The 24,317-nt window shown below is 49.2% G+C and overlaps 1 protein-coding gene across 3 annotated transcripts in view; it reads left to right on the forward strand.

Moving 5' to 3' along the window:
- The first annotated feature begins 3,022 nt into the window (after nt 1-3,022).
- Nucleotides 3,023-24,317, forward strand: part of STEAP3 (STEAP3 metalloreductase) — a 41,565-nt gene continuing 20,270 nt past the window's right edge. The window contains exons 1-2 of one of the 3 annotated variants that reach the window (XM_033112332.1): nt 3,086-3,169; nt 10,241-10,349. In XM_033112332.1, the coding sequence (XP_032968223.1) occupies nt 10,289-10,349 (61 nt within the window). In that variant the 5' untranslated portion in view covers nt 3,086-3,169; nt 10,241-10,288. Of the gene's footprint in view, nt 3,170-10,076; nt 10,350-24,317 lie in introns of those variants that run through there. The other 2 variants (XM_033112333.1, XM_033112331.1) reach the window with 2 other exon arrangements.

Raw genomic sequence — 24,317 nt, forward strand, 5'->3', positions numbered from 1 at the left:
GTTTTGAATGGAGGAGTAACACAGTCTGCCTAATGTCTGGACAACATGGCTCTCACTGCTCTGTTTTTAGCTTGGCCATGGACATGAGTCTAGCAGAGGAGGTGTTCAAGCAACACTGCTCTCCCTCCTGAGTCAGAAAGTTCATCTGCTTCTGGGAGTTTAGACCCAGAGGTATTGAGGAAACATCGAGCTCTCACCCACACCAGACCCCATGTAGTTGAGACAAGCTTCCCCTCAAGGCACTCCCGGTCCAGAGGGAGACAGATGGACAAAGTACCAAAGGCCAATAGTGTGGCTGGTGCTCTGTCCATCAAGGTGTCACATGGGGTGGCCTGCAAGGTCTCAGCTCCCGCTCCCCACATAAGAACGCAAGATGTGGTGAGGCCAAAAAGGAACACCCACGGAGCCATAGGTAGGGGAGTCACACCACTATATTCTCTCTGGTGGCCGGGCAAGACATATGCAGTAGTAGCCACACGATCCGCAGTCCGCCATTCACTTCTCTGCCTGCCAACCAACCAACCAATCAACACAGCCCCGCAGTTACATAAGTAGCCAATTGGCTAACTGGTTACAGCTGATGGCCAAGCAATCACAGTTGATGGTCATTCACTACCTGAGCCAGCACCTCCCCATGTGAGGCCAAGAGCCTGGAAACTGCTCTCTGGGACTCTGTCCCCACACAAGGTGCTTGGGGCTCAGCAGGGTGTTCCCTTACCTACTCCCTGTACTTTTCAGGCCCCTCCATGTTCCCCTGCAGAAATTCATGCTCCACTTAGAATATTCCTTTGTACACCTGTCAATGTAGGAAACATCCAAACATGTAGAGAAATTTTATAAGAGTTTATTTGAGCCAAAATTGACAACATATGCCGGGGAGCAAGGTTTCAAAAGCTCTGAAGAATGAGTTTTGCAGTTTCTTTTATGCATTTGGAATTAAGGAGGGAATGTAAGGAAGATCACCTGAAGGTGGGAGAAAGCAAAGCAGAGATTGGGTTACAGGACAGTTAACAAGATTATGTGCTCTCTGGAAGGTGGTTACAGCTTATTTCAAAGGTGTGTTAACTTAGATGCCCAAGAACAATGGACAGGGCTTGCTTAAGGCAAAGATAAACCTTTTACTAAAATTACGTATATGTCAGGGGTGTGACTACCCACCATGATCTTCCCAGTTAGGGGTTTATGATCAGGTCACCCTGTGAGGTTATTTTCTATAGAAACCTTTTTTTGTCCACAGACCTCTGTCAGTCCAGCCTTCAGATCTCTCTCTCCAGCTCATGGGGAACCCCGCAAATATGCCCACCGGGCCTCTTTAGAAGAATGCTGGATAGGTCCAAGGACCCTCCCAAGAATGCTGCAAGATCCCTTAGCACCTCCATTTCCCAAGCTTGATCTCTTTGCGCTGCCCATAGTAGTTGCAGGAAGGATGCTCAGATATCCCCATCAGCGCAGAGCCCATATCTGAAGAGCACCTACTATGTGCAGGGCACTATGCTAGGTGCACCAAAGGAGACAAGGAACTGATTCCTGTCTTCCTAAAGTTTGCCACTCACTGCAAAGAAACTCATCAGCCCAGGGCAGGGGCCAGGCAATGGACAACTGTGTCTGCAAGCAACTCTTGGAACACTGTGTGGCGCGGTGGAGCTCCGTGAGTGTTGAATGGTAAAAGACTTAGAGCTGCCACAGGAGCTCAGAGAGGGTGTTGCGCTGGGGAAGGAGGGTCCCTGAAGGAAGCAGGAGAGGATCTGGGTCGCGGGGGCCAGGCAAAACAGGGAGCTAGGGAAAGAGGATATTTTAGACAGGAGGAAACCCATGGAGGTGAGAAAGCACAAGATACTCACGGGTGGGTCTTGGTGGGGGCATGGAGGAGAGGCCCCTCACAGCAGCTTTCCCACTACAAAGCTGTCAGATCCCTGCCTCTTCACCCCCCACCGTGCTCTTTGGGATCCAATTGTGGGGCCATTCCTAAGGCATACCCCCCGCCCCACACCACCCAGTCTCTGGCCTCAGGGTTCAGATAACCCGACAGGGTTTATCTCTCCAGCACAGGGTGGCTTCTTGGAGAAATTTGAAGCTTTTTATCAGGGGTTGGTAGAATATGCTCCCCAGGAATATTCCAGAAAAAGTCCCAGAGGTCAAGTAACCTGCAGTCAGCCTCCCAAAACAGGAGTGACAGTGGTGCCTAACTCCACCATCACAGCCCCCATGTCCTGACCTGTAAATGGAGGGGAGTAACTGTCAGTAAGTAAGTAGCAGGTGATGTGAGGTCTTGGGTGAGACAGGGCTTCAGATGAATCCACACTCCTCTGGGAAGCTACCCAGAAGATATCCTCCCCCACTGCCTCAGCCGGGATGCCTGTGATGCCCTGATGCCCTGATGCCACTCAGCATGGGGGAAGTGAGCGCAGCCAGCAGTGCCGGAGGCCATCTCTGAGGCAGGTTGGTGGTTTGGAGTCCAGGAAGCCTAGACAGGGAAGCAAGTTCCAGCATCCCCAGCAGCTCCTGGAGGCCCAAGAGCCTTGAAATCTGAGGACTACTGGGAAAGGTCAAAGGTCTGCCCTAAGGGTGGACAAGGGACAGAGAGGTGACAGGACCACAAAGGCCTGGATGCAGGCTTGTTGAGGAGACTCTGCTGCCTGCTTCCATTGCACCAAAGAAGGAAACCAGATCCAATCTGGCGCCTTGGCCTCTTACCATCTGTGCCTGTCACTTAACGTCACCGGCTATAAAATGGACACGGATTTGAAATGCCCCTCATATTAAGGGACCGGATCTCAGAAGTCACCCTGGCCTCCAGTCCTTCCTTGTCCTGACCAAGAGGCGGTCCCGGAGCTCTGTGCACGTTAACCGTGGGGTGACGGGCGCAGATCAGGGAGCTGCGGGACTGACTCCGAATCATGGGCCAAGGATAAAGGGTCGTGGGTTATTGATGCTGCCTCCGGCTGCAGGGCCCGGCGGGGATAGAGGACCCTGTGGCTTTGCGATTGCCGCCTGAGGGGAGGTGGCAGACCCGGATAAGCAGCAGCAGCCTGGCGGGCGGCCACCTCCCCCGCAGGGCGGGCCCCGCGGGCAGCCGGGCAGGCGGGCGGGGCGCGGGGGCAGGAGGAGGAGCCTCGGAGTTGGCCGCTGCCTCCGACGCGGAACCTGCAGCCGCCGCGGGTCCAGAGAGGTGAGTGATCCTTCCCCTGGGTCGCTGCGGGTCAGTGGGCTGCGCCTTGCCCCGTTGCCCCCTTGTGCCATTGCCGTGCGGCAGCCAGGCGCCGCCACACGTCTGCAGGCGACCACGGCGGCTGGTACACAGCCACGTGCACCCGGCGGCAGAGAGTCCTTCGTCCCAACTCCGCGCGTCTTCCTTCCCCAGGGACGAAAGCCGCGTGCGCCGCCGGGGTGGGCAGGGCCGGGGGCGGGACTGGGGGGAGCTGGACTCGGGGGGAGCTGGCGTCGGAGCCCGGCGATGAGCCCGAGCGTCCCTTGCGCAGACCCGCCTAGCTCACAGGTCCCCTGTGCCGGTCCCCTGTGCCGGCCGGTGTCCGGGAGGGCGGGGAGCCGTGGGCTGGGTCTGCCTCGCGGAGCCTCGCAGCTCCCGCCCGGCAGGGGCGGGGTCGCACGACCTTGGTCGGGGAAAGGCTGTGCGGGCCTCTGCCCCGCCGAGCTCTCTCCTGGCCAACTTACTTCTGCCTATTTACCCGAAATTTGGGGCAGGCTGCCTAAAGAGGTGTGGTTGGAATTTGAGTCGCTCTGGGTAAAGGGAAGGGTACGCTAAGCTAATAGGTTGTTCAGGAGCTAGAAGCGGAACCCGCGAGGAAAATTAAGGCAGTTCTCGCTGCCGCGTTGGCAGAGGGCACCAAGAGGCCTCCCAGGTGTCCAAGGCCGCTTCTGAGACAGGCTCCATAAGTGGGGGTTCTGGAAATAACCCGAGAGAAGTATTTCTGTCGATCAGAGTGCAGAGATATAATTAATACGTAGCGGGCACATTTACTTATCTGTGCCAGGCAACTTGTTTTGCACACAATATTCCAATTAATCAGGACCGGAAGACACCATTATTATCTAGTTAAAGGTGGAGAAACTGAGCGTCAGATAGCATTGGCATTTTGCAAAGGTATACAGGTAGCAAGTCGCAGGAGAAGATTTGTGCACAGATTTGTCTGACTTGGGAGCCCGAAGGAACCTACTAGTGGGAAAGAGGCCCAAATTCTCAAAGGATTGTGGTTGCCCAAAGAATGCAAGTGCTGGGGGCAAGAACATCCACAAGACCAAAGGGTCTCACTTGGATGTGCCCCTCCAGTCACCTGGGTCCCACCCACAGCAGATGGCATCCGAGTCTGCAGAGTGGAGCCCTCCTCGCCTGGCATCCAGCCAGGAGTACCTGGCGGCCTGGGTCTTGTCTTCTCTCCTCTGTGTCCATCTCTATCCCCAGTGGCCTGCAGAGGGGCTGGCGTGGAGCAGGTGCTTAATCACTCCCCTGGTAAATGAGTGGACTTAGTGGGGGGCGGGGGGCGTCACTGGGGTAGAAAAGGTTTCCTGAAGGAGGCCTTGAATGGTGGACAGGTGGCCTCCGCCAGGAAACCTGGGAGGAAGGCCTGGAGTTGGCATAGGGTGACGCTGGCCTCTGAGCCGTCACGGAGCTAGGGGGTTTGACAGCCACTCCCAAGCCTGCTCAGCTCCTCAGGACCTGGCCTGGTCATGCTGGGACCACATCTCTCCAGCCTGGGGGTGTGACACTGGTGAATCCCTCTTCTGTTCATGTTTCCAGTCCTTGCCCCAAGGCTCTTCCCTTCTTGGACTTATTAGAGTATTGGGCAGGGCTCCAGGTAGTTAAAAAGTGAAAGTGAATGACTGCAGTCGGGAACTGCACACCTAAGCGGTGGAGGAGGGAGGTGCTGAACTGACTGACTGTAGGGAACAACACCTGGCTTTGGAGTTAGATGGACCCCAGTCTGCATCCCCACAGCTCTTTGCCTTGTGACCTTGGCTGACTCCTCAGCTCTCTGAACCCGTTTCTTCGTCTATAAAAGCTTGCTAAGGGCTTTGCGCCTGTTATCCCTATAAAACGGACTATAATACCTGCCTGGAGGATCAATTGTGTGAAGTGCTCAATTTTTAGGACGCAATAAATATCAGATCCCTCCCCCCAGGGTGTGAGTGTTAATCCGCTGGGGACTTTCCAGACTCATTCTTTCCTAGTACGAACCCCTCAGTTCACTAGAGAAGGTAACTAAAGCCCACAGAGTGGCCTCCATGGTCCCCTTCTCTGTTGCAGAGCTGGCCTCAGGCCCAGCCTCAGGACTGCCTGCTCAGTGTCCTAGGCTATGACTCGCACACTGGGACAAGTCTGTGCCTCCTGTTTCATAAACCCTGGGCAGGCTGGGGTGATATTTAGGTAACCTGGTGACGGGGCAGGCTGGGCAGCGATACCCAGGCTCCCTGGGCCCCAGCTCAGGCTGGATCCACCCCCTTTTGCCCTCCCCACCGAGCATAGTGGCCAGGTCTTCCTGGGCTGGGCGGTCTGAGCTGCATACGTTAAGCACTCCATGACATTGCTTGCTAGCATCTGGACCAGGAACAGGCCTCTTGATTTAAAAAAGGAAGCTTGCCAGGTGAAGCAATTATAAAAACCTACAGCCAGGCCAGGCTGTCTCTTTTCCTCCCTCCTAGGGGTTGGAGGGGTGAGGGCCTCTTTTTTCCGCTCTTATCCTACCCTCACCAACCCCATCCCATTCCAGGAGACTGGAGATGACAGAACTCGGAGAGGGCTGGGGATGGGCCATTCTAAGTGGTTTTCACACACTGGGCTGCAGGAGTCTCACCTTCTCCTCTCCACCTGGGCCCACCTGCCTGTGCGACCTGACCTGCTACTGATCCCAGGCCTCTGCATGTTAGCCCCGCACATCCTCGGCGTGCCATGGGCACCACTCCCATCACACCCAAAGTGACCGTCATGACTGAACACTCAGCTTCCCACATGCCAAGCCCTGGGCCAAGCATGTGATATGTATGAGCACATTTGAACCTTCTGACTTTTTTTTTTAATGAATTTTTAAAAAAAATTTATTGGGTAACAGTGTGTTTTTTCCAGGATCCATCAGCTCCAGGTCAAGTCATTGTCCTTCAATCTAATTGCAGGGGGTGCAGCCCACCGTCCCATGCGGGAATCGAACTGGCAACCTTGTTGTTAAGAGCACGTGCTCTAACCAACTGAGCTAACTGGCCGCCCCCTTCTGACTCTTAAGAGGTAAATAATGTTGTTCTCCCAACCGTGTAACTTTCCTGAGAACACGTGAGACTCTAATCCATTCTTTCAACCCCAAACTTGAGGCTCCTAAACTCTGACTACATATGCTTGTTCAAATTCTGCCTCATCATTTATTCATTCAACAAACATTTACTGAGCGCCAACTTCGTTCCAGGCACTCAAGAGCTAGCTGAGTCCTACTTCTGGCAGGATGCGTGTCAGTTGTCATTTATAACCCTGCAATAGCCCATGCCCTGCGTTTGTTTCTGAATACAAGTGAAGGAACTTGGCCTCCCTGAGGCCCAGGTCCCACAGCTAACATGAGCCAGGGTGCAAAACCAGAGAAGGCTTCCTCCTCAGTTGGAGGTACTGACCACTGTGCCTGCTGTCAGGGCTGGATTGGTAACTGCTAATACATGTGGGACCAGGAACTCCTGAATTGTCACTTCACCCCAGGGCAGCATGTGTCCCTCTTCCTCAGGTGTGGAACACTGTCACTGGAGAATTAGCTAATGCTCAACTCTTCCTAATCAGTCTGTCCTCATAAATCACCATTATCACCTCGGGTGAACATGTTACAGGTGAGCACTAATTGTCCTGCAATCAGGCAATAACTTATTCTTGTCTCCTTCTTCTGCTTCATGAGAGCCAGGTGGGATCTAAGCAAACAACACATTTTTAAGCTTCCTGGAGCTATCAGATAAGGAAATGAAACTGTAAAAAATAATAGCCTCAAGATTATACAATCAGTCACAGGGAAATGTAAAGGAATTTGGGGACAGGCAAATGGGCCTCCTAAGCTTTCCGTGGTGGGGTGGGCCGGCTCAGTGCACATGTGGATAGCAAGTTTCCCAAAGCCAGCGTGCTGGCGTCTGTGATGGAATGACCCTTCCTGTTACTCTAACGTGTGATGTTTGTGGTGTGGCTGTCGGGCTGTGGGGAGGGTAGGCTTGTGCTTTTACTGTTGGCTTGGGAGGGTGACAGCATGCCCTGCAGTCAGAGTGAGGGTCCCCCTGAAGGTGAATCACTCAGGGCACATAGCTGGAGGATGTCAAAGGAACGGCAGGTGACTATGAGGTGGGCCCTCCAGGTATAGTCTGCCAGAGACAGCATGAGCAAATGCAGGGCCTGAAGAGTCATGAGTGGCCTTTTGGCGTACGAGGGGCCTATGCTGTTGCTTTCTGGATGGCCAGCCAGGCCTGTACATGGGTTAGTAATGCATTAGGTACTGTGGAGGGGGTGGGGTGTCAGTCACCATTGTCAGGCAAATCAACCACCGCCTGGGTGTGGGGCTGAGCAGCCGCAGGAGGTGTGACGAGGACCTCTGTGGCTTGTCCATGGAAAGGCTCCAGGACGGCCAGAAATATGGTGGCACCCTGAACTGGAAGGGCAGGAAACAGCATGGTGCTGAGCCCAGGCAGCCAAAGGTTGTGATGGGAGTTGGGGTGCTTCCATCGAGAAAACCCCGCTCTTCTGGCCTTCCTGCAGGTTGGAGACCTGACAATGCTCTGCTCTTGTGAGATCAGGCATGGCTGCTTTTTGTCGGCCTGTAACCTTTGCTACAACTCTTTTTGAATATTCCGATCTGGCATGGCTGTGTGTGGTGAGGGGCTTTCCAAGATTGGGGGGACCTCAGGGTGCAGCTAAGAGCCCACTGAGAACCCCAGGGGACAGGGAATCAGAGCTGACCTGGACCCCTCCAGGAACCATGGGTATGCTCTTGGAGTTCCTGTCCACTCGTGCCTGGAAGGTTTGCTTTCATAAGGAAGTGTGGTTTCCTGACAGCTCAGCTTCTCCAAGGGGATTAGACCACCCAGAAACAGTGACAGGAACAGTGAGTGATCTGGTGTTCACCGCCGGAGCCCTGTTGGCCCAACAGGCATCTACGGACCTCCCAATGAGCAGAGCACACTGTGTGGGGCTGTGTGTATACACGGGTGGAGGGCACACAGGTCCCGGCCCTCCAGGGGTTTAGAGTCTAATTGGGAAGCTGAGTGATGATACCGAACACCACCAGGCAGCAGAGAGAAGAGTCCAGGCCCAGAGCAGAGCACAGGAAATATGCAAGAGTAGTTCTAAGGTGTGGGTTTGGGGGCTTTCACATTCACTGTTTGACTTAACCATCACAATAGAAAGTATCCTGCCCAAGTTCACACCTCAGGTTCATGGCTGAACCTGAATTCATGCCCAGGTCTGTCTAACTAGATCCACTAATAAACACAGCTGCTTCTCTGAATTCCGAGCAAGGAGAGATGGTTGTGGGGCTAGAGGCCTAGGGGCCTAGGCAAGGGGCCTAGGTGCCCAAGGGCTCAGGCTGGCTCGTCAAGGAAGCGGGATTTGGATGGCCAGGAGGATGTGAAGACTTCAGGTGGAGGTAACAGCATTGGCAGAAGTGGGGAGCAGCTAGGACTGGAAGGAGGGGGAGTGGAAGATGAGCTAAGGAGGAGAGTGTCAGTCTGTACATTCTGGACACTGCTGGACTCCAAGGAGATTCACAAAGATCCCTGCCCAAAGGAGGTTTTGTCTGTAGCGGAAGGGACAAGACATAAGGGCCACAACTTGTAGTCAGAGAACCATACGGGCCCTGTTCTATCGTGGTAATAACAGAGTAAAGCTGCCTGGAGCCTGTGGTATATATTCTGGTTAACAAATGACCAGGGTTACTCAGAGCTAACGTTTTCCAAGATCACCAGTTTTCTTTCTTGCTTTCTTTTTTATTGGAGAAGGGGAACAGGGAACGGTGAATTCAAGGTTATTGGAGAACAGTGTGTCCTTCCAGGACTTTTTCCAAGTCAAGTTGTCCTTTCAATCTTAATTGTGGAGGGTGCAGCTCCGCTCCAGGTCCAGTTGCCGTTTTCTAGTTGCAGGGGGCACAGCCCACCATCCGTTGCGGGAGTCGAACCTGCAACCTTGTAGTTGAAAGCCCACGCTCCAACCAACTGAGCCATCCAGGAGCTCAGCCGCAGCTCAGCTCAAAGTGCCATGTTCAATCTTAGTTGCAGGGGGTGCTGCCCACCATCCCTTGTGGGAGTCGAGGAGTTGAACCGGTAACCTTGTGGTTGAGAGCTCACTGGCCCATGTGGGAATCGAACCTGCAGCCTTCGGCGTTAGGAGCACAGAGCTCCAACCACCTGAGCCACCGGGCCAGCCCCACCAGTGTTCAAACAAGTTGGAAACAATCAAATATACTTGTCCTAAGACTAGACTTGGCATGATTTACTTCAATGGTACAGAAGCCTCCAAACCTCTGGCGTCCCTTTGTGCTGTCAGTGTGATCTCCAGTCAACTGGGAAAGCCCTCTGCGGCAGGCAGGCACACGCCCGTCCATGCTTTGCTCTGTGACAGTGCTGTCTTCTGTCTGTGGGTCCTTCTGTCTGTCTTTCTCCGCACTGTGGGCGCTGACTAGCAAGTAAAGACGATCAGAAAGCCTTTGTTGGCACAAAATGTGGAGAATTATCACTAAGCCAGTGACAGCCACAGTGATTGCAATAAATTACTCCCATAGCAATTGATAAATTGCCACTTTCTGCAGCCATTATGTTTGGCTTTGTATCCTGAAGCATAAACGCACCTTCTCTCTCTCTCTCTCTCTCTCTCTCTCTCTCTCTCTCTCTCTCTCTCTCTCTCTCTCCCTTCCTCTCCCTCTCCCCCCCCTCCATGGTGAGGCAGTCTGCCCTGCCATGGATGACATTTATTCATTTTTATGCATCCTGGGTTCTGCTGGCTGTCCTGCCTTAGTTCCTGTAGCAAAGAGACTTGAGTCTGAGCCACTAATTATCACCAGGGAGGTTTCTTCCCCAAACAGGAAGTGTCGAGCCAGAACTGCTCTCTCACAGTGTGCTCTGTAACCGATCATCAGTCACCACTCCCGGACCAGTTCTGTGGCCAGGAGCTGGCGTGTAGGCTGAGGGGGCGCCGCCGGCTGGCCAAGCCCCTGGCAGGTCCCTCGCTTTCAGAGGGTCAGCTGGAGTCCTGCTTTCAAAACTAAAGTCAAGCTGCCCACAGGTCTGAGGGAGACCCAGGCAAGAAGTTGTGGCCCGGATCACAGTGGAGATGTCAAGGACTGGTGCTTCAGACCCTTGCGTCGGCCAGACGTTGTGCCAGCCTGTTGTTGGTAAGTCTGGTTAGGGCACAGATCCCAGATGGCATGGGAGCATGCGGGCTCCTCCCACCAGCCCTGCTAGCCGCTGGCCTGGCTCACAGGTACCCTGTCGTCTGCGGGATCCAAGAACCAGAGCTGCGTGGCCTCATTTCAGGTGCTGCTGTTTTGGGACTGGTGGCAAAGAGCGCAATATAATTAAGTTCTTGCCAAAATAAAAGGGGAAATATTATCATCTACACATTAAGTCAGGAGCCTTTTCAAAGTAAAGGGTTCAAGGATTTATCACGCACAGAGCTGTCCGTTGGTGAGAGCCATGGCATTGGAGGATCTGGTGTGTTAAAGAAAACAGATGTGAAAGTTTATGATTCATTTCTGTGGAAGGCAGGCCTATTGGGAATTGTAAATTTTATTTATTGGTAACCATTTCTGGGTTGGTTTATCACAGAACTGCTGCTGTAAGTAATCGAACCAGATTTCTCTAGAATGATTAGAAAATCTAGATGTTTGTAAAAAGCCCTATGAATTATTCACTCCTATTTTGCAAAAACAGTGTGGTAATAAACTTTTCTTTTCTGTCAGACCAAACTCGCACGTATGTGTATTGTGTAAGGATCGGCTTGTATGTGTGTATTTGTGTGTGTGCCCAAGCTTTTTGCAGTCTCTTTTGTAGGAACTTCTCAGCCTTCCTTTTAAAAATATAATGATTTTTTTATGATGTCTAAATAATGATTCCAGGCAGCATTACAAGAAATGTAACAGTAAAATGTTTGTGAGTGTCCATCAGAAAGGGAACATACCACAGAGAAAATAGAAATGTACCAATTAAGATGTGTATGGCTGTAACCCGGCTATTAAACCCTGATTTGAGACCAGCATCCTCTATTTTGTCTCCCCTCAGGTCAGTTGTGGGCACTGGGGTTGGCAGGAGGACTGAGGTGAAGGCTCTTCTTGCCTCCTGGACCCCTCAGCTTCAGAGGGATGGGGGTACTGGGGCCTGTGCGGCCATGGTTTGGAATCTAGGAGAGAGGGTGGCGCTAGATTCATAGAAACATCCTGAGAATGAGAGGCTGGAAAGTATGGGTTCGTGCAGATAGTAAGACAGAGGGAAAGCTGAGAGGAAGGGAGCAGAGCACCCGAGAGCCCCATGGGGACCAGGTGACCAGCTGTTATTGCACATGCTCAGAGCAATGAAGTGCCTGCCCTCACCACTCTGGAGGCAGCTTAAATGCATGGACTGCATGGGACTAGGGCCAGAGCTAACTTTGGGGCCTTAAAGAAGGCCTCACTGGGCCTCAGTTTTCCCATCTGTAAAATGGAAGTAATGATAGTTTTCTATATGTCAAACCCCGAGTGTACAAGTCCAGTCAGGATCTCTCTGTGGTGTGTCTGGCCTCGCTTCACAGTAACTGCTCTTCATGTGACTCATAAGTGCAGATGTGCCATGTGCCAGATGCTTGTGGGGTGCTGGGATGTGACTTGCCAACTGCCTCTCTGTGGGCAAGGCGGACCTTCACAGCCCTGGGGAGGCCAAGGATTTCTACATGGAAGGGAGAACTAGGGGACTTCCCTGAAAGCCGCCTGGCTTCTATTTGCATAGCAAATGGCCTGATTTTTACTTACACTGTTCATTTCAGATCCATAAAATGGGAAAGATTATACAGAAGCTGTAATTCATTTTACCTGGCTGGGAAATGTGAATTATTCATATCAAAAGTTATTAGTTTCAATATTAACATTAGCACGTGGGGAGTGGTGATGGAGATTATGGGGGCTAGGAACCACCCCCCACCATCCACCTCTTGGACCGCTAAGGGAAAGTATCTGGCACCATCCTAGTACTCTAGTTCCATCCTGTTACCTGTGCTACAGAGACCCAATGGGACCAGAGGAGGGGGGATTAATCCCGCTTCGAAGACAAGGTAGGATGAGGGCTTCACAGAGGAGGTGGCCTTTCTGCTGGATCTTGAAATTCATCAATTGGAGGGAAGGGACTTGCCAGGCAAAAAAGATTAAGTCTATGACCTTTGAAAAAGCATGGGGCCTGGGCAGGGTGGCCACAGACGAGCCCTCAGACGAGACAGACCTCAGTTGGGAAAGGCTCAGGAGGCCATCTACCAGTGGCCACAGCTGGGCCGCCCCTGCCTGTGGACACCCCTGTCTAATGGAGAGTGGGCAGACCCCTTTGAATAGCTCCTACCCCCTGGCTCAGATGCCCATGGGCCTGGAGCCACTCCTTCCGTGGGTACCCACGACCAGGCTATACTCTGATGTGCCTCAGATATGGTGTTTGATTTTCCACTCTGGACAGAGCTGCGAGTCTCTGTGTGTTTTTCTATTTATTTGCAGTGTTTAAACACATCCGTGCATTAGTCTTCCGTGTTACTGAGTTTATCAAGTAAGGAAATGCCTGGCCAGATGTAACACTATGGCCAGGCTGCAATAGGAATTAGAAACTAGTAGTATTTAATCACCACTGAGTACAGGACTGGCCGAGCTAGGTTCTGGCGAGAAAGGCCGGGACTCGCAAGCACACCCTGCCCTCAGGCAGAGTCTAGCAGTGAAGTCTTTCAAGCCACAAATGTTAATTGAGTACCTACTTAGCCAGGCCCAGGCTAAGTGCCGGGGACATGGAACTGAGTAAGAAGTGGTCCCTAGCCTGGTGGGGGACAGACAAGTGAAGCGGTGTGTAGTCAGTGGTAAAGTGGCAGAGTGCAGAGTGAATCCCAGACTGAGGGCCCCAGAGGAAGCCAGGAGGTGCTCCTGGGGCTGCTGGAGCAGCCTTTTGAGCTCTCGGGGACTCTTACAAAGTCAGAGTTCTGCATGGAGCTGGCCTGTGGCAGAGCTGGTCATGATTGGGAAAGAGTCGCCTGATCCTCCCACACAGCAGTGAGCGTAGAGGCTGGCATCCAGTGACCCTAGGAGTTCAGAGGCCACTGAGGGTCAGGGAAGGGCCTTCCTTTCCCCCTCAAAGACTTCCTGGAAAAGCTGGCTCAGCAGCTGGGCAAAGCAGAGGAAGCATGCTGCCTCAAGCCCAGAAATCAGACCACGTGAGGCAGGCAGAGTTCCTTGGCAGAAGCCCCTGCAGCTGCCCCTGTGTGTCTTGGCTGCCTCCGCCCCTTTCCCTGCCCCCATGTCTCCCCCTGCTCAGGAGCAGGGCCTCCACTCCTGATTCTGCAAACCTACACCACGGCGGGGGCGGGGGAGGCAGCCACAGCCCACAAGACCCATCTGTCCCCAGGGTTTACAGCTCCAAGTGTCCCTGGAAAGCAAGAAGCCACCTAGCCCCAGACACTGAGGCTGCAGAATCAGTTGCTGCTGCCTGGTAGCCTCCAGCCTGGCTGGATTAACCAGCCCAGAGGGAACGAGCTGCCCCCACATGCCAGCTCCCTGACCCCACTGGCCGGAGGCCAGCCACTGTTCCCAGGCTCCCACTGCCCTCGGCCTGCCCTCATTGCTGCAGTGTGTAGCCAGCCTTTCCCCTAAGAGCCCCAAGAGGACAGGCCACCTTCTGGCCACCTGCATAGCCCTAGTTCCTTGCTCCATGCCAGGTACATACTAGTAGGTATGCAGGGAATGATGAATGAGGACATGTTTTGGATGAGGGTTGTCAGGACCAATTATTGCATAAAACTGCACAGGCTGTGTGCACTGCACAACTCCAGAGGGTTGATTCACATGGATCACGAAGTAAATGATGTTCCCTGCAACCCCCAGGTTGTGCAGCACGGGAACCACGCTTCAGGCCCCTGGCCTTGGTGCTGACCACTGGGCCTTCGGCCTTCCCTCTCCCAACCAGCACTGCCCACCACTCTGCCTGTGTGATGTCTGTGGGTAATGCCTCGTTCCAATGAGCAGGTCTTCCAGGCACAGCTGTCAAATTGTGGTTGTGAAAGAGTCCTGGATGTGGAGTCGGGCCATGTGGAGTTTGGTCATCCAGGAAACTTGGTCCTCGGTGAAGATCTCCTTAGTTGGGGTGTTGGGCGCTCCTGGGTCCGCAGGGTTTGTGTGGTGTGTGGTGTCCCAGCCTCTTCTCCCTCGGCCTGCAGTGGGTGTGGTGATCCATGCACACGGAGGGAGGGGCTGTGGGAGCATTGCCTATTGGCTCAGTGAGCAAGGCCGCCGTGGCCCTGCCTGCCTTCTGCTCACCAGAAAGACCCAGCTCTGACCCTCATGACCTAGAGGAGCACAGGGAGAGAGCACTGATGCTGGGGCTCCTGAAGGTCGGGGTGGCCTTAAGAGGGTGCACGGGGAGAGGCCTGAGGGAAGCCACCCAGGCAAAAAGTCTCATCTGGAGTGGTTCTTGCATGCAGGTGATTGGTTAATACGTTCACTCCTCGCACACAGCTTTACTGAGCATCTGTCTACTGCAGTGGTTTTCAAAGTGTGGTTCAACGCAGCATCGGAGGTTCCAGGGAGGGAGCCCAGAAATACATTGAAAGAAGCCCTCCAGATGACTCCAGTGCAGCTCCAGTTTGACCTAATGGTTGCCAGGTACTGGGCTGGGAACTGAGGCTGCAAAAGTGAGTGCAACTCAGTTTCTGCCTGGGCGAAGCTTGGCGTCTGGAGAGACAGACAGGAAAGAGAGAAATACTGTCAGTGGATAAGGGGTTGTCTGTTCTCGAGGGGTGTGGAGGTACAGAGGTCGCTGGTGTGGGTTTGATCCAGGAGCTGGGAATCCTGGCGAGGAAGGGTGTCCTGGGGACCCCAATGGCCTAAGGAGCGTCATTGGCAAGGAGCCGAATGTTGGAACTGGCAGTCCCTAGAGGGCTCAGGGAGCCCACAGCCAATTCCAAACCACCCTGGAGCCCGACCACTGGCTACTTGCCTCTCTGTGCTATATCCCCCTACCTGTCCCACCGTCCCCTCTTCCCACCCCGAGTCCCAGACAGCAGCAAGTCATTTCCTCCAGTTGTCTTGGCGGGAAGTGTGTGCATATGTCCAGGCCATTATCTCGGCAAGTTTTTAGAACATTTTAGAGTATGTTTTTCCATGCAGCAGAGAACACCATGTATTGATTTAGGTGCACCTATTTCTGCTTTACACAGACAAAAGGTTTTTAAAAAATTTTTAGGCATAGAGAAACAAAAGGAAAAAGGAGTGAAATGACTAGGTTCAGACCATGGCACTTGGCTTATCTCACGTCATCCTCATTACAGCTCATTAAAGTAACATCACTCCATTGTACAGAGGAGGAAACAGACTCAGAGAGGTAGTGCCTTGGTGAGGCCACCCATCTAAGAAGTGGGGGGCTGCAATATGACCCCAGCTGCCTCCGAGCCAGTGTTCTTGCTGGCCTGCCTCGCAGTTTACAAGGCAACTGATGCTGAGTAAATCCAGAACATCCAGGTGTTTTCCCGAGCCCACAGTCTGTGGCAGCATTGCGGGGAGCCATCCTGGCCTGGATGGGCAAGATCCCACTGACCAACGATGGCTCTCAGGCACTGATTCGCTGCTTAATAAGGAGGCGATGAGTTTGGTGGGGAAAGCGGAATGAATCAGACCTACGGCCCCACCTAGCAGCTTTGCAGCTGTGTGCTGGTTTCCAGCTGCATGTCCTTATGTAAACCCTCCCGACTTGGGTAAACAGCAGATGAGGCCTCCCTGCTACCTCTCACCAGAACACATCTGCCTTGTTTGCTGACCCATCCTGGAAGCGGGTAGCGTGGGCCTCAGACTTCGGCACCCTTCCCCGCAAGCCTTCCCATGTGGCCCTGGAATAGCTGTGTGCTTGTGAGGGTGGACTGCACAGAAGTAGCTGTGTGAGCAGAAGTTTCAGGGCCCACTCAGCAGCCCAGAGGACTGTTTAGCCTATGCTACCATCTCCCATACAACAGTTACGGGTGTCAATTACATCAGCCTCACTTTAATGGAGGTCACGGGGCTTAGAAGCCTCAAATATGTGGAAAACAACTAGAAAATAACTTTGGAAGGTTACAGAACCACCAACATTGATACCACAAAATCCATGCATTAAGCTCGTGAAGAGTCCTGAAATTCACTCAACGCACTTTTACTCTTAGTTTACACATGTTAATAACAGGCTACAGTATTTCAATTTCCTTTTTGCCATAACAAACTTTTTGTTATAATTCACCCATTTGAAGTATATAATCCAGTGGTTTTTAGTATATTCACAAAGCTGTACAACCATCACCACAATCAATGTTAGAACACTTTCATCACTCCAAAAAGAAACCCTGTACCAAGGAGCAGTTACTCCTCATTTTCCCCGGACAACCCCTCCCTCCATCTATGGACTTGCCTATTCTGGACATTTCATATAAATGGAATCAAACAATATGTGGCCTTTTGAGACTGCCTTTTTGTCACCTAGCATAATGTTTTCTTTTTTCTTTCTTTTTTTTTGAGGAGAGTAAGTTTATTCAAGATGCCAGCATAGAAGTTGCTGGGGCAGGAGACTGCCAGCATCATGTTTTCTAGGTTCATCCATATTATAACATGTATCAGCACTTCATTTCTTTTTATTGCTGAATCTTATTCCATTGCATGGATACACCACATTTTGTTCATCCATTCATGCGCTGATGGACATTGGCTTGTTCCCACTTTGGGCTTTTATGAATAATGCCACTAGCAATACTGGTGTACACATTTTTGTGTGGACATATGTTTTCATTTCTCTTGGGTAAACACCTAGGAGTGGAATTGCTGAGTCACATAGCAACTCTGTGTTTAACCCTTTGAGGCACTGCCAGACTCCTTTCCACAGTGGCTGTACCATTTTACATTTCCACTAGCAGTGGATGAGAGTTCCGATTTCTCTACATCCTCACCAACACTTGCGATTATCTCTCTTTTTGATTATAGTGCCCTAGTGGGTGTGAAGTGGTATCTCATGGTTTTAATTTGCATTTCTCTGAGGGCTAATAATGTTGAACAACTTTTCATGTGTTTATTGACAATTTGTCTTCTTTGGAGAAATGTCTATTCAAGTCCTTTGCCCATTTTTATATAGGTTGTCTTTTTAATATTGAATTGCAAGAGTTCTTTATATATTTAGAAACAAGTCCCTTATCAGATATGTGATTTTCCAAAGTTTTCTCCCATTCTGTGGATTATCTGTGTTTCTTGTCCACAGTAGATTAGCAGGACCTGGGGGAGGGGTTGGGGCTTTAAGCGGCAAGCAGTCAGACAGCTGTGATAAATGTCCTGACAACAAGGGAGGATATAAACTTCTAAACAGGTTCTATAAAAACAGAACCCAAGACAAGACCCAAGAACATCCCCTCTTGCAGCTCAGGGTGATCGCTGGGATCTTGGTGAGATTTTGACTGCCTTCTCTTGAAATATGCACTGCATTTCGGCAGGATTTCTGCCCCCAAAGGATAGAGTAAGTTTTGAAGTTTTAAGTTCCGGTGATGTGTGCCTTCAGTCAGAAATATGCATGGAACCCCTGCAATGTGCCAGGATGGTGCTGGGTGCCAGATGTACAGCCATGGAACACCACACGGTGGTCTCAGCCCTCCCAAAGCTGACAGGACGGCGGGGAAGGCGGATGAGCCTGGGAGCCAAAGCCACCAGGCAAGGACTTCCAGAGAAGTCCCCAACCACAAAACAATGCCCCAGTGTGTGCAGCCCTCAACTACCCTACCCACTGAGGGCAGCTGAGCAGCTATTGGCATTCTCATTTCACAGATGAGGCTAGAGCAGATGGGACTTGTGGTGTCTCCAGGTGAGGAAATGATCAGGATAGAACGCAGAGTTTCAGCCTCTCACGTCCGTACTTCCATGTCTACACTTTTTAGGCTTAGAAAAAGAGTTCTGTGCAAGAATTTGTGTTTTCATTTATGGCTTGCTAAGTCCCTGGTGCGGGCTGTGGCCACATGATTAGTTTGCCCCAGGCACGTGAGCTGTTGGTGGGTCGCTGCACACTGCCGTTTCCAGCCTCCCGGCCCCTCTTTCTGGAATGCTTTTTGTGGGTTCACTCTCATGCCTTCAAGGCTCAGCTCAGGCCCACGTCCTGCAGGAAACTGCCCAGCTCCCCCATCTGAAATCAGTGCTGTCTTCTCTGGAGACCTTGTTCAATTTCGTGTTGCGCCTGGCACTCCCTCTGGGCACAGGTCTCCAGGGTGGGTGTAAACCCCCCAGGGATTAAGACAACTTAGAGCTTCTACTTGTATTTAAATTTTAGCCTTATCCCTTTACATTTGGATTTGTTTTTATATGATTTATTTTATATATAATGTTATAGTGCACATATAACACTTTAAATACATTTAGTTTATAAATAAAGACAGCAGAAATAGGAATGTGTCCCCCTCCCCAAATTTAATTTAACTGACCTGATAAAACTTAAAAATAAAGTTTGAAGATAACTGGGTCATGTGAGGACGAGAACCGTGCCATATTGCTCTCTCAGTGCCTGAGGCCAGCCTGGGCCAGCAAGGTTAGCTTAGGCAGCCTCTGCCTGGGAGCGGGTGGGAGGCAACCCAGGTGGCCTGCAGGCCACCCCTTCCCCATATAGCTGCAGGACGCAACAGCCAGCCACCCTCTGCTCCCACCCACATCGACCTCACGGTGACCCCTTCGTGGCCATGGCCTGCTCCAGCGACTTGAGTGAAGGGTTGTCTGCTGCCTGTGCAGAAGAGGCCACAGGGCTATCCGTGTTGTGATTGCCCACCGTCAGTGGCCTGCCTGAGAGCAGGCAGGAGTTGGCAGGCAGGCCTGTGGGTCAGACATGGCTCCCAACCACAAACAGCTCACGCCGTGGCTCTGCCGGGAAGTGGGAGAGGACCGGTGAGCCTGCGCAGAGACCCCAGGGGCCCCTGTGGTTTGTGCCCACTCCTGCACGCCGGAGCCTCCATGGTTGTTTTGCAGGAAGCTTGGGAGGGAGAGTTGGGCAGGCCTGTGTGCAGACTGCAGGCCTCGGCCCACCCAGCTGCAATTTGATCCCTTCCCCTCCCTTCCCCAGATCTGTAAATAGAACCACCGAGGAGCCAGGGCCCAGCCAGGATTTGTCACTCTCTCACCTTCAGGCCACATGGATGGGCATCAGGGGCTCTGCTGGGCCTCCGGGGCCTCCAGGACTTGTGCCACCTGTCCTGCCCTTGTGCTGGCCTTGTGCTGGACACTGGGAGGGCAGAAGAATTTTGAGACGTGACCACTGCCCAGGAAGCACCTCAGAGAACAGCACACACAGGCGCGCGCACACACAGGCATGTACAGTCACACACGCACTGGTCAGAAAAGATGGCTCTGAACACTTACAAGTATTAACTTATTTCATCCTTACAACAACCTATTTCATCCTTATAATAAATCATATATAAACAAATATAAATGCTACAATTTGTGCACTATAGTGTTATATACAGAATAAAATCATATGTAACAAATATAAATGTAAAAGGACAAGGCTAAAAAGGTACAAGGGAGAAAGGTACGACTGGTGTCCCCATTTTAAAGGTGAGGGGACTAAGGCTCAAAAGCACGCAGCGAGTCAGTGACGGTCATGGCTATGATTTGACCCAGTCCACAGTGGCTGTTTCTAGATCAGAACTGCAGAGGAAAGAGCGCCCCTGGGGGTTGTGTCCACTTTGGGGTATTATGAATAATGCTACCAGGAATATTGATGTACACACCAATGCATCAGGATATGTTACAACCTGGAGAGTTCCTGTCCTAAGGAGAGAATTTTGGTGGCGAGAAGTGCTTTAGAGGTGCTTTATGTTTCGTTTCCATCCATCCTGCGGCTGAAAGCAGCGCCCCTCAGGACTGTAAGTCTGGGACTTCTAATAGATTCCTAGACTACCGGGCTGCGTGGAGCTCAGAGAGAATCAGGTGTTAGAGAAGCCACTCAGAGAGAGGCTCAGTGATGCTTCCATGTCCCATTTTTCTTGTTTGATTGCTCTGTTCCGGGCAAAGCTGGGACCAGTCCCATGTCCCAGCTCTGCCCGTGGTTTCCCTCTGCTGCAGTTGCCTCCATCTCAGCTCCTCAAAAGGAAGCAAATACCCAGTTGGGTTCTGAGCAATGAGCCTCGAGAGCCAGCCCCAAATAGTTCCTTCCCACATCACGCTGCTAAGTCTGGGGTTAAACATAGACAGCATTCAAAGTCTGGGTCTCTTTGTCTTTTCTCCTTTTGGTGGTTGGGTTTTGCTCTGAGGCTGTATAGCATTTGGGGTTCTTCAAGGACCAGCAGATGCCATGAAGCCCTGCCTGGCTTCCCCTCCAAAAGTGGTGTCTGCCTCCTGGGCAGGGGCCCCAGCATGGCTGGGCCACTTCTGCACCCCATCTCTTGCTGCCCTGTGTCCTGTCCTGGGTGAGTGCACCTTTCACCTGCCACACACACACACACACACACACACACACACACACACACCATTGTAAACCAGACTGTAAGCCATCTGTGGTGGGGACCACGTCTTAATCATAGTTATACTCTTAAGAGTGTTTAGCACATAGTAGTTACTCCGGAGATGGGAGAGAGAGAGCAGAGAGCGAGCAAAGATGGAGGAGAGGCTTCGTTACATTCCCATCAACAGCATACAACACAAAAAGGGATCCCTTTTTCCACTTCCTTGCCAACACTTACTATCTTTTGACTTTTTGATAATAGTCATCCTGACCGGTATGATAATAAATCATCCTAACCACCGTGATTAATGATGTTGAGCATCTTTTCATGTACCGGTTGGCCATTTATATGTCTTCTTCAGGAAAATGTCTATTAAAGTCCTTTGCCCATTTTTTAATTGGATTGCTTTTTACTATTGAGTTTTATGAGTTCCTTATATTTTTGGATATTATCATATATATAATACACACACACACACACACACACACGGTGCCAAAAAAAAGTATACACATTTTAACAAAGGAAAAAACTATTAAAATTGTAATACTCAATATATACCAATGACAAAAGATGAATACAAGTCATGTGTGACTTCTGCAATTACAAGAGGTGCTCAAAGTGGTTGCCATCAGCATCCAGACACTTCTGATTATGGCGAACTACTGCTTGAGCAACGGTGATCAAAGTGTCCACTTGTATACATTTATTTGGCACCCCTGGTATGTATATGTGTATATATACATATATACCCTTATCAGAGACAGGGTTTACAAATATTTTCTTCTATTCCATAGGCTGTCTTTTAGTATTCATTGTTTCCTTTGCTGTGCAAAAACTTTTTAGATTGATGTAGTCCCACTTGTTTTTGTTGCCCGTACTTTTGGTGTCAAATCCAAAAAAAATCCAAAAAATTTGACACTTTTGGTGTCAAATCCAAAAAATTGTCAAGACCAATGTCAAGGAGATTTTTCCTGTTTTCCTGTAGGAGTTATATTGTTTCGGGTATTACATTTAAGCCTTTAATTCATTTTGAGTTGATTTTTGTGTATGGTGTAACATAAAGGTCCAATTTCATTCTTGTGCATGAGGATATCCAGTTTTCCCTGCACCATTTATTGAAGAGGCTGTCCTTTCCCTATTGTGTATTCTTGGCATCTTTGTCAAAGATTAGTTGACCTTATACATGTAGGTTTATTTCTGGGCTCTCTATTCTGCTCCATTAGTCTATGTGTCTGTTTTTATGCCAGTACCATACTATTTCGATTAACATAGCTTTGTAATACAGTTTGAAATCAGTAAGTGTGATGACTCCCGTTTTGTACTTGTTCAAGATTGCTTTTTGCTTTTAGCTTTTCGGGGTCTTTTGTGGTTCCATACAAATCTTAAGATTATTTTCTCTATTAGTGAAAAATGTCATTTTTGATAGAGATTGCTTTGAATCTATAGGTCTCTTTGGGTAGTATGAACATTTAATTCTAATCCATGAATACGGAAAACTTTCCATTTATTTGTGTTTTCTTCAATTTCTCTCATCAATGTTTCATAGTTTTCAGTGTGCAGACCTTTCACCTCCTTGGTTAAATTTATTCCTAAGTATTTTATTCTTTTTGATGGTATTCTGAATGGGGTTTTTAAAAATTTCTTTTTCAGATAGTTCATTGTCAGTATATGGAACTACAACTGATTTTTGTATATTGATTTTTGTATCCTGTAACTTTACTGAATTAGCTTCTTAGTTTAAAGAGGTTTTTGGTGGAGTCTTTAGAGTTTTCCATATGTATAAGATTATGTCATCTGCAACTAGCGACAGTTTTACTTCTTTTCCAATTTGGATGCCTTTTATTTCTTTTTCTTGTTTGATTGCTCTGGCGAAGACTTCTAGTACTGTGTTGACCAGAAGTGTCAAGAGTGGGCCTACTTGTCTTGTCCTGACATTAAATGAAAAGTTTTCAGCTTTGTACTATATAGTATGATGTTACATGTGCACTTGTCATATATGGCCTGTATTGTGTTGAGGTATATTCCTTCTATACCTAATTTCTTGAGAGTTTTGTATCAGGATGTTAAATTTTTTCAAATGATTTTTTCTGTATCTATTGAGATGGTCATATGATTTTTATCCTTTATTTTGTTAATGTAGTATATCACATTTATTGGTTTGTATACATTGAACCATCCTTGCATTTTAGAGATAAATCCCACTTGAGCATGGTGTAGGATCCTTTTAATGTGCTGCTGAATTCAGTTTGCTAGTATTCTGTTGAGGATTTTTACATCTATGTTCATCAGGAATATTGGCCTATAATTTTCTTTTCTTGCAGTGTCCTTATCTTTGGTATCAAGTTAATGCTGGCCTCATAAAATGAGCTTGGAAGTGTTCTGTTCAATTTCTTGGAATAGTTGGAAAAGGACTGGCATGAATTCTTTAAATGTTTTGTTGTAGAATTCATCAGTGGAAACCATTCAGTCCTGGGCTTTTTCTTTGTTGGGAGATTTTAAATTTCTGATTCAATCTCCTTACTCATTTTCAGCCTGTCAGATTTTCTATTTCTTCATGATCCAGTCTTTGTAGATTGTTTTTAGGAGTTTATTTATTCTGAGTCATCCAGTTTGTTGGCATATAATAGTCTCTTATGATCCTTTGTATTTCTGTTGTACCAGTTGGAATTTCTCCTTTTGTTTTTTATTTTATTTAGTTATTTTGTCTTTTTTTTCTTAGTCTAGCTAAAGGTTCTCAATTTTGTTCATCTTTTCAAAAACAAGGTCTTAGTTTTGTTGATTTTTATCTATTTTTTCTAGCTTATAGTTCATTAATTTCCACATCTTTTTATTTCTTCTTTCTGCTAACTTTGGACTTAGTTTTTTTCCTAGTTCCTTGAGGTATAAAGTTAGTTTGTTTGAGATTTTGTTTGTTTATTTGTTTGTTTGTTTTTTTGTGTAGGCATTAAATGTCCCTCTTAGAACTTATTTTGCTGCATCCCATAAGTTTTGGTATGTTGTGTTTCCATTTTCATTTGTTTCGATATATATATATTTTTAAATTTCCCTTTGTTTTCTTCTTTGGCTCATTAGTTGTTTATGAGTGGTATTGTTTAATTTCCACATATTTGTGAATTTTCCAGTTTTCCTCCTATTATTGATTTCTAGTTTCATCCTGCTGTGATCAAAAAAGATACTTAATATGATTTCAACCTTAAATTTATTAAGACTTGTTTTATGACCTAACATATGATCTATCCTAGAGAATATTCCATGTACATATGAAGAGAATGTATATTCTGGTGCTGTTGGGTAGAATGTCTTATTACATATATATAACCTGTTAGGTCCATTTGGTCTGAAGTGTAGTTCAAGTCCAGTGTTTCTATACTGATTTTCTGTATGAATGATCTATCCATTGTTGAAAGTGAGGTATAGATGTCCCATACTGTTATGGTATTCTTGTCCATTTCTCACTTTAAATCTGCTAATACTTGCTTTGTATATTTAAGTGTTCCTATCTACCATGATTTTAAATTAGTGATGAGTTTTTGGAGAACTCTTTCAGAATTAAATTTGTGATATGACATTGGTCAGTATGGGTGACAAACTCACAGGTACTGATAAAGCGACTGTGGTTTGTTTCTTACATTCATGCATAAAGGAAATTGCAAATTTCAGTTAG

This window comes from Rhinolophus ferrumequinum, chromosome 8 (genome assembly GCF_004115265.2).
Source record: "Rhinolophus ferrumequinum isolate MPI-CBG mRhiFer1 chromosome 8, mRhiFer1_v1.p, whole genome shotgun sequence".
In the NCBI taxonomy this organism is placed as follows: domain Eukaryota; kingdom Metazoa; phylum Chordata; class Mammalia; order Chiroptera; family Rhinolophidae; genus Rhinolophus; species Rhinolophus ferrumequinum.